General features: G+C 37.3%; 1 protein-coding gene across 4 annotated transcripts in view; it reads left to right on the top strand.

Moving 5' to 3' along the window:
- MBTPS2 (membrane bound transcription factor peptidase, site 2) overlaps nt 1–13,420 on the top strand; it is a 40,922-nt gene extending 27,502 nt beyond the window's left edge. For 2 of the 4 annotated variants that reach the window (XM_061453267.1, XM_061453269.1), the window contains 3 exons: nt 72–267; nt 5,990–6,065; nt 7,388–13,420. In XM_061453267.1, the coding sequence (XP_061309251.1) occupies nt 72–267; nt 5,990–6,065; nt 7,388–7,610 (495 nt within the window). In that variant the 3' untranslated portion in view covers nt 7,611–13,420. The remainder of the gene's footprint in view (nt 1–71; nt 268–5,989; nt 6,066–7,387) is intronic. The other 2 variants (XM_061453268.1, XM_061453270.1) reach the window with 2 other exon arrangements.
- Nucleotides 13,421–14,429: the final 1,009 nt, after the last annotated feature.

Here is a 14,429-nt window from a genome sequence, read left to right on the forward strand (position 1 = left end):
GTGGTACTTTTTATTTTGATCTGTTGGAAAATGCCTTTACATTTTATAAACTTTTAAAATTCCCTTTGCAGTATGCCTGTCTGCCAGCACGAAAAGTTATCGAATCCAGCAAAGTTTGTCGAACCAATGTGGACTGCCAGAAAGACTTTGTTCCTAGTTTTTGTGTGACTCCTTCTTTAGAGAACCAAACAAGGCTAATCAGGGTAAAACATCCACCCCATATTGACATGCTGTATGTAGGACACCCCATGCATCTTCAGTATACAGGTTGGTATTATTTATTAAAATGGTTCAACAAAAAAAGATTTATATTGTGGTTTATTTTGTCTGGCTGCTTGTACAAGGTTTTGGGGCGCTTGTCAGTTAACTTGTTTAATGCAGAATCCATTTCTTGTCAGCCAGTTGAGAGACATGGACTGCTCAGGCCTAAAATGAAATGTGCACAGTGCAATGAGTTACAAAGGTAATAGAAACCATATGTGAGATGGTTGTTCTGTTTAGGGTGGTTTTTTTTTCAGAAGAGTCTGAAAGGGCTATTTCTATAACAGATCTCACTCAGGTTAGTCATGGGAACCAGTCACCTACATTTTCCTAACACATAAACTTCTCAGAATGATACTGTAAAATCTCTAGGGCATCTTACTCTTAAGACTTTGCCTGGAATATTGGCATGACTGCTTACATCACACCTAATATCCCAAATGTCTGTGACAGATTCCCATAACTACCAATTCACAAGTACAGTCACAACATATTTTTTTCCTGATTATTTTTTTGAGTACTCTAAATTAAGTAACATGTTACAGTTTAGTTTCTGACTGATTTTGAAATGGACTGTCTCTCCTTTAGGCAAGTTTATATTCTTGAGCCAGGTAGAGTAAAAAGTAATTCTGCTCTTTGAGCAAGCATGGGAAGAAAGAACAAACACATCAACATCCCTACTTCATAGCTTGAGTGGCGTGTTGAAAATTAGCTTCAGATGGGCTTAAAAAAGCATGAAGCATTAAACTGTTGTCTGTTCCTGTGAGGAACCTGTCTGTTCCTCACAGACAGCTATACCTTGCAGGGGGAGATTTTGCTTCAGACATCTTGAAGTACTTCCTTAACAAAGCATGGTATTTTTCTGACTTAAGTACAAAAGTGCTTTTGAAACAGTAATGAAATCTGGTAGTGTAAATCCATTAGCATTATTGCATAAACATATGTTCAGTTATTCTGACAGTCATCTTTCTGTGCTGGTCATATTTTTAAGCCCAAAATATGATCACTTCACTTGTTATTTCTGCTCTCTTGCCATTTAGGAGGAAAATGTTGTTCACCTGTGTATCATTAACACACAGTTATGTATTTGGTGGCATCTATTCCAAATGCAGCAGCAAATTTTAAGAATAGAGTTTGATAATTATTGTAAGTTGCCTTCCTTGGTCTCTAACAATACAAACTTTAGGTGCTCTGGAGCAACTGATATTGTTCTCTTTTCCAATATGTTGGAGTGATGGAGTTTTAGTCACTGTTTCCTGTTGAACCTGCAAAACAGTTGAACCTGTAAGTCTTTGAGAACTCAGAAAAGAATGTTATTTGATCTGAATAGGTAGTTTTACTTTAAGAAGTTACTGTGTGAAAATGCAATTTACGGTATATTTACAGGAATATAATTCTAAAGTGATTTACTGTACCCTGGGAATTGCATATTGGATGTGTTAATTTCAAGGCTAGAAGCTTGACTTCATTGCAGACTTTGCTGTGAATGCGACCTATGCACTGTGTTCGTCTTAGAAAAGAAACAGAGCTAAAATTATAGGATCCTGGCTTGGGCAGCAGGTAGTCTACTGTACTATCATAAAGTCCCATGTATTCCAATGAAACAGCTTCTAAATATTTCAGACTTAACTTTGCACTGTACAACACTGGCTTTGGACCAACAGGTTTGTTGTTTTTTTTTTCTTTTTCCCCCAAATATGACTAATCAGAATGTGGTAACCATTTTTATTACAGTTAAGAAAGGAAAATAATTTCTTCCTCTATTGTGTGTGTGATTTTTGAAACAGTGAATGCATTTTAGTGAAAGGAAAATAATTTCTTCCTTTACTGTGTGAATTTTGAAACAGGAATATGTTTTAGTGAAATGTTTTATGCTTTAATGCGATCTTTCTACCTGCAGGAAACATTACCTTTTAGAGTGATGCTACATTTAACACACAGCCTAATATGGGAATTGCACTAGTGTGTACTATGACTTTACTTTCTCTAGAAATGTCACTACAGTAATGTTTGAAAAACATTCTAAGATTACTGCATGTATTATTTTCTACTTAGGTTTGTACTGTTGTCATGATAGTCCTGCTATATGGAGAAGAAGTAATTATTTCATATTTTTTCATTTGAAACTAGCTTCCAGATATAGTGTTTCAAAAAAGAAAAACGAAACACAACCACAAAAAAAAACAAAACCCAAACAAACAAAAAAAAAAAACAAACAATAAAACAATCCTGTAAAGAAACGAACTTACACTGCTGGAGATTTGGCCAAAACTAAAACAGAAGAAATGATTAGGAATACATATTGTTTAGGACGGACACATTAATTAATCCATTCTAATAGCCTTCTCTCATAGTACCAATGTAATTAAATGTAAACTCATACTGTATGTTTAATTCGTGGAATTACTCAATACTTTTAGACTTTTACTGCAGGCCAGTTATGTTCTAGAGCCTTTCCCTGTGTTGGACAGGTGACATATAAGATTGAAATGGAGAGCCCTGTCATTATTGCCATTCAACACTGCAGTGTTTCTTCTTTGTTTTGTGAGGGTTTTTATTCCTTCATGTAACTTCTGCTGTTACAAAATCATGGCATCCTTCTCTGGGCCTTGTTGGTTAAGAAGAATACGGTGACTAACATTCGCACTTGGAATTTACACTGTTTGAGGGAAGATCATACCCTGAATGTTCCTGTATCTGCATTGCCCATCAAGGATCAAAACCTGCATTTCCTTCATGAAAAGAAGATGGAACTTACTTAGAAGATAATTTCCCCAAACTGGACAAGTCTCCTACTTCTGTTCTATCCAAATCTTCTAAAAAAAAACCAAAAAACACTTCCTAGCTTTGGGGAGTTTTTTTGATCAATAACAGCCTTAACCCTGATGGAGGGTCTGTCTGCTGCAGTGTGGTTTCTCAGTATTTCCATGCTTGTTTTCCCTTATTGCTGAAGATGATCCTGCTTTGCTTTCAACCTGTATTTAAGGGATTGCATGTTCTGGAGACTATACAGAAATAATCTCATGCCATACTGTCCCTCTCCTCCATAGCATCCATGCTTTTTTTTGAAAAGCTCTTTGGTCAACCTAGTCTCCAAATCACTTCTAATTAAAGTTGTGTCCCTTGTGCATTCTTCTCAATATTTGTGAACACTATCTAATATTAGCTGACAAAAGAAATGTTAATTCCAGGTCAAAGAATTGCTTAATTGGAGTGGGAAAACAATGACTATTTTGTTTCACGCAGCCTCATTGCTGTTCACCTCTTCCCAGCAATGTCTTTTGAAGACAAGGCTGGAGAATATAATTTCTGTAATCCTTGCGTTATTTGTTGAAGGGCAGATTTGCCTGCTGTCACTAGGTTTGATCCATTACAGCCACTAAATTCATTCATTGGCTCATATTAGAATGTCTAGAGCTCAGTCCAGTATCTTCCTGAAGAGTTTTTTTGAGTTTCGGGTATTGCTTCGGCAGCAAGGTTTGGAGTTTAGATCCATGTCTAGCAGCTGTCAGTGACAACAAGAAGGGAAAGAGATGAGTGATCCATTCTCAGTGTAGGAATTTCAATCCATTCAGGTTCAGGATGGTAACTTGTAGTGGCCATTAGGTGTTTGTCAAGAGGCAGTCAAGCTTTGAAATGACAGTATACTGTCTTTTGAAGCCTTTGAATACAGTGGCTGCCTCAGCCATTTTGCTATTTTGGCTCTTGAACAAGAGGTCTGATCAGATGTTCTGATGCCAGCCTTCAGCTTGATGAGTTGTTTTCTTTGGATGTCACTTGACTTGGATGCCTCTGACTTTCTGAACTGGAAGGTGTCCAGAATTTCTGTCTATTATGTTCTTCACTTAGTAGTCCAACAGACTTATTTTCTCTCAGTTCCCCTAAATCAAAGGTCTTTCTTAAGCTAAGGTAAATGAGGGAACATGATTTTCAAGTTGTCTTGGCATAGCTGTGGCAAGTTTGGTGTTGGAAAGTTCTCTGCTTGTTGCCACACCAAACCATTCTTTTTTTGAGACTCCTTTCCAAATATCTCCATCCTATGGTGTGCTTGCTGGTTGGACTCATCACAAGGGGCTTTATTATCAGAAGAAAATGTGTTTATTTGACTGAATGGACCAGTTCTCTGCCAGTAGAACCTTTGGAACTACTTTCTCCTCATCTTTGTTCCAATGTCTTTGAATTACTTATTGAACCTGAAGAAATCTGGTTCTCGCTCTTAGCTAAGATATATTTAAGAGCACTTTCGGTATGTTACTAGTGCTCTGAGTTTCCCAGTATTCTCTTAGCCTATGGTTTTACAATTTCTCAAGGAGTGGATTAAATTGTTCCTTTTCCAAGGGATGTTTGTATTGAGTGGGATTTGAACTCTCCCTTTCACATATATCCGTGGAGATGGTATTTCTTTTCCTAAAACTTTTCCCCAGGCTATTAGGGAAAATTCAGGCCATTGCTCCTGGCCTCAATTCACATCCAGAGCTTTTCTTTAGGGACAGAGTGACTATTGTTGATACCGTGCAAGATCATCCTTAAGGTGATTTTCTAATTCTGCCTTAATTTACTGGTACCTCTTCCTTTTGGGGATAAGACTCTGCTATACTATGAGTGGAGCCTTCTAGAAGGAAAGATGTCTTTCTTACAGCTGTCACAGAACTAAGGTTTTCAAATGGTCCCTGAGGCTGGCAAACGGAGACTGCTGTTTACGTTGAAAGACTGTGTCAAGACTTTTTATGAGACAACACAGATGGAGCATCCCCGTACTAAGAGAGTGCACTCCATGAGGCCTCAAGCTATCTCAGTTTTCTTTGAGGAGTCTCTCTTAAACATTTGACATACAGTCAGCTGAAGCTTCAAAGAAGTTACAGTACTAAATAAGTGTTTCAAGGTCATATGGTGCTTGACACTGCAATTTTCCAGTTAGAATTTATATGAAAGATGCTGAGTCCTGCCTCACAGCTTTTTATTACTAAGTTCTATCTTGGAGTCACAGTCACTCACCTGAAGACAGAAAAAGAAGCAACTTATGTGCTGGCTAACTGGTGTTGTGTAGTGCAGCTGTGCACATAGAATGGTTTGGGCTGGAAGGGACCTTAAAGATCATCTAGTTTCAACCCCCTTGCCATGGGCTGGGACACCTTCCAGTAGACCAGGTTGCTTCAAGCCCCATTCAGCCTGGCCTTGAACACTGCCGGGGATGGGGCAGCCACATGATCTCCTAGCTGTCACTTTCTGAGAGTGACTGCAGAATTCTGCATCCTGTCTGCCCCCACTCTTCTACACCATGAGCTCAGCCTCACGTCAAGGGGTCTTTTGCAGGTATTGCAAGAAAATTTTCTGGCCTTCCGAGAAAGTACATGTGTGCACCCACAGTATGAATGTATACATGTGGGCTGCATATGTTGGGAAAAGTCTGGTAGCTATAATCTTTATATGTTTTTCTTTGAAAAGGACTTGAATTACACAGTGTGGTCTTTATGACTGCAGATGTCTGGTTGCCTCTGAAAATGCATATCTTAGATCTACTTTCACTGAAATCATGCTAATTGTGTTTTGTGGAGGGACTTTACTATGATAGTGACCATGTTTAAGAAATATACTTAGGTTGGTTATTCATCCTTGAAGAAATGTCATTTCAGATCTGATTTTTCTGCAAAATTATAATCTAAAATTCATAATTTATAATCCTGGAATGACTGTTCATGTTTTGTGTATCTTTGTTTTTCCATTTCAGTAAGTCTCAGCAGTTTTGTACCACGACAAAACTTTCTAAGCATCGATCTGCCTGTGGTGATAGAGACATTTTGCAAGTATCCTTTGAAGTATGTTTGTTCTTTTAAGGCAAGAAGAGCACTGTTTAGAATTTGGTGAACCAGCAAAATTTCAGTTGGATATCATTTTAGACAGGATGTCTGAAACATTTCTGTAGAGTTTTGACATCTTTATCCCTTTTCTGCATTGATTATTGTCTGTGTGCCAAGCTCAATATGAAATGTCTCACTTTCTTGTGCTTAGTAGGATATTTTTGGTCAGTACTGTCTTTGACTCTTTTCTTGAGGGTGAGTCTTTACAGCTCTGACAAGAAAGTCAAAGTAAGCCTGAATTTACAGCAGGATAAATGAGATGTTATTGCTAGCTTTGGTATGTTGGATTTTTATAATTTTTTTGAGTCATTATGCTGAACTAAATAACAGTGTATGGTTATTTTGGTTTTGTTTTATTCAACAGAAAAGAAAAAATCAGGATCATAATTCAGTTAAAACATGCTTATTAGTGAACAATATGATACATATATGCATAAAGATCAGTAGGCTTGAATATGGCTAATCTAAGAACCCTTAGCTTTAGAAATGGAAATGTTTATGAGTGGCTATAGAACAATTGAACAGTGTTGTTCAATGTAGTCCATAAAAACTGGAGTTAAGATGCTATAGATGCTCCCCTTTTCTAGAAACACACCAAGGTTCATGCTGACCCAGCTGTTTTCTGAGTCTTATGTCTTCTTCTCCGGCTGTAACAGGATGGAGGTGAGTATTACACTTAGCAAGCTTTTACCAATAAATAGAAATATTCTACCCTTTCCTTACTGTCACATGCACATGCATGCACAGAAATCCACTCAACTTTTCTGGCTAAGAGGTAAGTAGAAGAGAGAGGCCAGATTTCCAGTTATATTCTAGGCGTTTACTTACTCCAGCGAGGGAGTGTTTTGGAAAATATCTCTAATCATTATGTCATACTTAGGTCATAGGTTTAGAATACCTTCTTACTTCAGGCGTGGTGTCAGAGCTATAACCTTCCTCCAAAACCACACAAAACAAGAGAGGAAGATGGGCCATGTTAAGTTGGCTTTGTTGTCTCCTGCTTTCATCTGAGTCGTAAAGACTGCAGGTTGTTTTAAGTATCCAAACCTAGTGCTTAAAAATAGATGAATCTATAAAGGCAATTCTCTGAGCTAGGTGTATTATGGGGTAAAACTCATTATATAATTTCTGTGAAACAGAATGGCAGCTAAGAAATATAACTCTGAGATGTTTCTGCATATTACAAAGATAAACTATGTTTTGTATTTTTATTTTTTTTTTAACTTTTTATTGAAAATTATTTGTGAACCTTAACTAATGTCAAACAGGTGCCTCATTTCATTGTCTGGAGCACTGGCAGTTATCAATGCTGTACCCTGCTTTGCTTTGGATGGTCAGTGGATATTAAATTCGTTCCTGGAAGCCACTCTGAGCTCCCTGATTGTAGAGAAACAAAACAGAGAGCTTATTGGCTTTTTAATTTTGCTTGCTGGTAGTGCACTTTTGGCTGCCAATGTTGCACTGGGACTTTGGATGGTGACAGCACGATAGAACATTGGATACCTTTCCATCAGTTCTCAAAGTACACAGAAATAATGAATCCATTGCCTTTTAAAACTTGTTCAGTGCTGAGACTGAAATAATTCCCTTAAAATGACACTGAAACAACGAGTGGTGGCTGCTGTTTTAATTTAAAGCTATACAATCTTGTGCCTGTGGTTATGGGAAATCTAATAGAAAGAAGTATGATCCTTTTTATATACCGTTTTAAGCACTGTGCTAATCTTAGATTGCATTGTAAAAATCCACAGGAAAAAGCCTGAGAATTAATTCAGATCTCAAAGTGAGGGAATTATTTGGCCTCAAACATTTGTAAAGTGGGATTAAAAAACACTTAGGTTTTACTTTACAAGCTGAATAATTGTCAGAAAATCAGTGTGAGCTCTGATCACTTCTCGGTCAGCATAGTCTTGAGTGTCTTGTTTTGGGTTTTTTTAATCTGGTATTTTACCAGACTGGACTCTGAGAAGCCCCAAAGTCTGGTCTCAAAATGGTGAAAAGCTCAGTAGTTGCTTACCATGTGGTAATGAGGAGAGAAAGTCCATATGGGTAAGTATCTTTCCTTTTCAGCTGGCCAAAATGACTGGAAGCATGTTGTCCTCAGGATGTAGATGAGAAGTGTCAGCATCTGTTAAGAATGAAGCAGGTGGGAGGGTAACAAAGCCCACATGACTGTGTTTCTTACAAATTCAGTTGTATAATATCATATGCAGCTGAAGACTTTTTAAAGGCAATATTTGTCAGCAATAGCTACAAAATAATTGGAATTTAGTTTCTGAGTGCTGAAGTATTCTGTGCACAGTTATTCGTTAAGTGATGTGTTGTTTACTCAGAAAAATAATATTGTTATTATTAAACTAGACCTGTTTACAGTTAAAAGTGAAACCTGTTGTTTTTATGGTGTTTGTCTCCTGATGCTATGCATGTAATATGTACAGTAACTCACTGATGGTTTTCTGTCTTTCAAACGGTTGTTTTACTTTGTTAGGATTCATTCTGTTCAAAGATAGCTAACAAAGATGTCTAGCTGAAGCTGGTCTCGGACTACAGTTTTTTAGAGGAAGAACATGATTGTGAATTGAACTACTTAAATGTTTAGCTTTGTTTTTGAAATGAATACTGACCATACCCTTCTTAAATGAACAGTAGTAGAACAGACAGTATTTTGCTGACTGAAGTGTCTGGCATACTTTGAAGCTCTCAAGTCTGAAATATTTTGTACCCAATAGAATTATATATTGACTGTTGTGTCCTCCTGTGATATATTGTCTTGTATAAATCAGGTGCAATCAGAGCTTGCCTCAATATATTCAAATATTAAAAAGAAAAAAATAAAAAGGCAAAAAAGCCTTAGTGTGGGAGCCTAAATATCTGAAATAGGAAAATTTTTAAAAATACCCTGCAACTTCTGCCTTGTACAGTGATCCTTATAGAAGCCACTGCAGCTCAGAGTTCTTTACAGAAATGGCCTTTCCGTCAGGAACTGAAGTGGAAACTAAGCTCATGAATATTGGCCTGCAGGGACTACTGGAGCATTCATGACCAGCTTATATAGATGCTCTTGCCACCAGAAGTAAAAGCTTGGATAATTCTAAAAGTGGGGCTGAGCCCAGTTCTTGGTGCTACAGCATGGATATGTAACTATAATGTTTGCATTTGCCTGCTGATGTGCTATTGTATTTTTGCACAGTAGCCTTCACACTGAAGATGTATTCTTTTCTCGAGATGATGCAAGCAGTAGTGAGAGAGCAAGTTTGTTTGTTGTTGTGTTACTTTACTTACCTGTCCAGTGCTGTCACAGGCCAGGTGGTCCTCTTGGAGTTCACCTCTGTGAGGTGGCAGCCCCATGCCTCTCATTTTCAGTCATTTCAACCCAGGCATGTCAGCACAAATCCCAGTTAGGGTAAATTCTCCAGCCAATCCAGCATGAGTTGGTCCCTTTGGTGACAAAAGTCGCACAAAGTGCAAGAAAGGAAACACAAACTATCAGAAACTGCCAGCGGGCTTCTCTTTCTTTCAGAGACATCCTGAAAGTTTAACTCGTCATCAGTCCAGAAACATACAGGGGTTTCAGGGTAGCAGTTCTGATGGGCCACTCTGCTATATCTGTATGGACAGGAGGAATAGGAGCACCTGGCTCTGAGGCTATGTTCCAGAAGCCTGCTCACTCACCTAAGTGGCTGTTTACTAACCTGAGCTCTTTTTTTTGCATGGCTCTGTGCCACTTTTCTCTATCTCAGTGTCTTGTCCAGTCTACAGTGCACAAAATTAATTCGTACTTAGGAGTTTTAATGCAATTTAGTAAGACAGGGTATTTACTTTTCAAAACGGCTACTATTTATGTATCAGTGCTGTCTTACTATCTAAAACAACCACAAATGCGTCTGTGGTGATTTCTAAAATATTCTGTGGAAAACATTTCAGATTTGATGCTTTATATCTTTATTCATGATGGCTACAACTGCCTAGGAGAATCCTTTGGCATAGAACCCCACCTGGAGATGCAGGCAAGGGATTTAAAAAACAAAGTTTCTGAATTAACTTACAGGAGTTACATCTGCTACAATGAGGCTGGCAGGTTGTTCCTGGTTATTTAATGTGCTACCAAAACCGGATGTTTTATTAAAGGGAACTAAATCCAGTCTATTTTAATTTACACAATCACTGAAAGCCACAGTTCTACTAAGTAGAACTTCAGACTGTGTTTTCACCTCATAATCAAAATGGGTAGAGAAGGCATTGGTCATGGTTTTAGTAAAACACACTAATACACTGTAATGACCCTGGTTATCTTCTGTGTGAGAGAGAGTACTAGAAGTTTTTAAAAATAATTCCTGAGTCCATTTCTCCATGTGCTGGAGTTCTACTAAATAAGGGTTGATTTACATATATACAGGTGCTTTGAATCAAGACTTTAAGCAAACTGGGTATGAATGGTGACCCAGCACACTTTAGATTACGTCTGGGCAAAGGTAATAGTTAAGTTGGACCAGTCTGAAGAAACAGTTGTTGAGTGGATGCATTTCATTCTCTTGTAAGCCTAACATATGGATTACATTCTGATAAGCACGTACCATACATACAGCTACTGGGAGCAGTTTTGTTGGGTTCCTGTTTGTGTAGCAAGAGAGAACACAGAAGGACACAATGGGTTTTGTGTGTTGGATTTTTACTTGGAGTATTTGCAATGTTTCTTCTATTTATGTTTTTGTAAAAAATGAAGCCTTTCATTAAAATGAAATCTTTCCACATCTCGTTGTAATTAGCCCTTCAGAAAGATTCTGTATTCTTTAATACAGAATCCATCAATATAATTATAGGGCATATTGACTGAGTATAAAACAGAACACTCTTAAAGATTGGATGGATACTACTATTTATGTATATACTATGCATTTTAAATCTGTATCAGATGGAAAAAATAATGTCTAACATTGGGAACTGTTATATGTAGCTTTTACTTGAAAATTGCCAGAATTTCATGATTATAAGCAGTCATTGTTCTGACTTGTTTTTTTATGAGATATTTTTTATATCAGCAAAGACTTCTGCAGCATGTTTTGATAATGCATGATATGAGATGAAAATGGCAAAATTCTTAGCATGTGTGGTGTTGCACACTCTTTGCTAACTTAGGAAATTAAAACCATCTTGCTTCTGTACAAGTGAAATGAAGAGACTTCGCTAGAAAAAGTATAGGTGAACTTGCAGATTTGTCAGTCCAAATTTATGAGCCATGGTGGAAAGTCTGTTAACTTATTATCTTTTTTATCTAGAATGAAACAGAAAACTGTATTGAGTCATTTTTTTCAGCGATGATGATTCTGTGTTTGTGTATATATGTGTGTACTCATGCACACATGCATATAATAGATATGTACACAACTACAGTCTGTATTGCTGCTTTTTTCAGGCATAACTCAACAGCAGTCCTCTATAATGTGCAGTGTAGGGTTTTATTTTCTTTTCCTTCTCTCTATAAATTCCATGGCTTTCTTTGGATGTTAAAATGGCATCTATGTTTTTCTCCCATAACTGCTCTAACTTATTTATTAAGTGATGGACATAAGGTAACCACAGCTGCATGAGTTTTGTTCAGCTGGTGTTTAAAATATGTTTCTTGCTTTCTGTGAGGCCTCAGCCACAAGTATAATAAACACAGATTTTCCAGGGCAGCTAAAAGAGGTCAACCTTAGAATCCATCACTCTCTAAATGCTGCTGTTTGTGCTGTTCTGAATGATAACTGGGATGAGTGAGACTAGTTAGAGTATACTGAAAAGTAATGTTTTCAGGACAGATGTCCCCATGGCAATCAGGGCATTTCAGCTTTCTTGAAATAAGGATATATTTTTGTTCAGTTTAGAATATCAACAATTAAAGTTCTCCCAATAGTTTCTTATATATTTTGCACAGTGGCAAAGGATGACCTGTAGCAAATATTTTTCTAAATAAATTCTATGTCTTCTCTCTGTAAGATCTTAATTTGTATCTGGATATCATTTGTGGCAGATGAAGAAGGGTTATAAAGGTTTTTGTAGCATCATCTGTATTCAGCTCCTTTAAAAAGATGTAAATTAAACTCTAGAAATAGTTATTTACATATTCTATACACCTGCATTCAGACCAGTTTCTACAACCAGTCTTGCCTCAGCTTTGTTCTTGTGACCTTGTGAGTAAGGAAGCTGAATCTAACTCGGGTAAGACCCAACATTAGCAATTATTTTATACTCTCTTGATTCTGAACAGTACCTATAGATTAGTTATTCAATGTGGCAGAGTTATCTGCAATACGTATCTTGTACTAATGCAGCATATGGGAAGCATTGTACTAGGGACTGCCAGAAAACAGCAGCTCTGTGACTCTTTCGTATTCCTTGGACTCATCCACTACGATCATGTGAAGAGCAGATGGCAGCGACTAAGGGCAGTGAAGAACCTGTTTATGGCAGCTTTATGAAGCCTTCACAGTGCTGACCTAGCGTGAAAGGACAGGAACAAAGAGCAGGATATGACACTGCAGTTCCATTCATTCCATTTACATTGGCATGAAGTGTGAAAAGAACTTGTAATTAACATTTCAGAGCATGCAGATATGTTTTCCAGCCCTTCACTGAATCATTCAGTGAGTGGTGGTCAAACTTTTGGGTTTTGTCACACTTTGTTCCACTCATAAATACGTGCTGAATAAGTGGTATGGGTAGCTGTAGCTTATTTAGAAAAATGGACTTTGATATTTCCCACCTCTACATGTTCATGTTGGTTTTTACAGCACCATAGTGTAGTTGACCTTCATTTGATATTAGTTTGAAAGTTTGGATGCTATTTCTAAGGTATCACTAGAGAAATAATCTAGTTTCTTCCTTCCCAAGTTGTTTGTTAATATTTTAAATTCCTCTTTTCCCTACATAACTTTGCTTTTATATTTCATATGGTCAGATGATCTTATCTGAAGCCTGTCAGTGGAATATGTATTGTTTTGAAATTCACTGTGGGTTTTTTTTCCTCTACATAGCCTTATTTTTCTCAGTGACTCACAGCTGTGGAATGTTAGATTTCTAGACCCTTTGTTCCCACTATGCATTGTTCATGATCGTGGGGTTTTGGATTTTTTTTAAAGAAAAAAAAAAGAGAAAAAAAGGAAAGCTTCATTTTGAAAATGTCAGCTAACGAATATATAGAACACTTTGAATAATGTATTGTGGTTTTGTTTTTTTTCTCTATTTAATCAACCAAACAATAAGTATTGTTTTCGATGTGTGATAAATGTGTCCTGCAAATAAATTCATTGTTTGATTGTTAATGTGCTTGAATCTGTTTTTAAAAATAAGGTAAGGGTGACATAATTCCTTATTTGTGGCAATTACTATATTCTCTCAAATATTCTTATACCCTTCATGTGTAATTCATATTCTCTCCGGGTACTGACAAGATACCCCAAGGTACCATTATCCTTTCAGGATCTGACTACCCCCTCAAATTAATAATAACTATCACTTTACGTCCCCTTATTACCAATTTATCACAGTAATAGTTTGAGTTACAGTAGAAATACATCCAGACAGACACCTATACACTATTCTGAAGTAAGTTTGGTTTAGGCTAAATTTGTTTTAATGTGACTGAGGTACACAATGACTGCCTTTTTTAGAGGAGCAAATGCCTTTCTCTGGTCTTAGTTCCTATGTAATTCTTCTCTTACAGAGCTATGGACTTATGTTAGCTTGGTTTGTAGTGGAATATTTGACATGGGATACCATAGTCAAGATAAGTAGAACCACCTCTCTGGGTGTTAAGGCCAGCCCTGTGTGAAGAACTTAGGCAGATCTTTGAATGACATTAAGGTGATGTTATGTGTAACAACCTTTGATTTGTATACACAGGCCAGCCCAGAGCTGGGCACATATTCTGACTATATACACATATTTGGTGTGAGTTTACTTTGGTATCCAGATGATACCTGTCACAGTGTTAGCATGGTGTAACCAGGTTGTTTAGCTTCATTTGAGAATGAAGCCTTATTGCTCTGTTCCTTGAGGAGGCTCATCTAGAGTCAGCCAGGTTATTTGTGCTGAGAACTAAATTGTCCTTTGTGGCTTATTGAACAAGCTGTTATTTTATACAAGCAGCGCTGTTTCAGCAAGCATGGCTTTGTTCCCAGATAAAAGATTACCATGAGAAAAAGGCACAAAGCACAGATCGGGCACACTGGCAGCATTTCTGAGAGAGGCAGCAGTGCAATTTTCCAAATACTTGCCTGAGATGGCACTTTTTTTTTCCTTTTTCCCCTCTTACTCATGTTAAAGGCAGAG

The sequence above is a fragment of the Pezoporus flaviventris genome, unplaced genomic scaffold (assembly GCF_033815535.1).
Source record: "Pezoporus flaviventris isolate CSIRO_AGI_PZ_B2104156 unplaced genomic scaffold, CSIRO_AGI_Pfla_v1 ptg000015l, whole genome shotgun sequence".
In the NCBI taxonomy this organism is placed as follows: domain Eukaryota; kingdom Metazoa; phylum Chordata; class Aves; order Psittaciformes; family Psittacidae; genus Pezoporus; species Pezoporus flaviventris.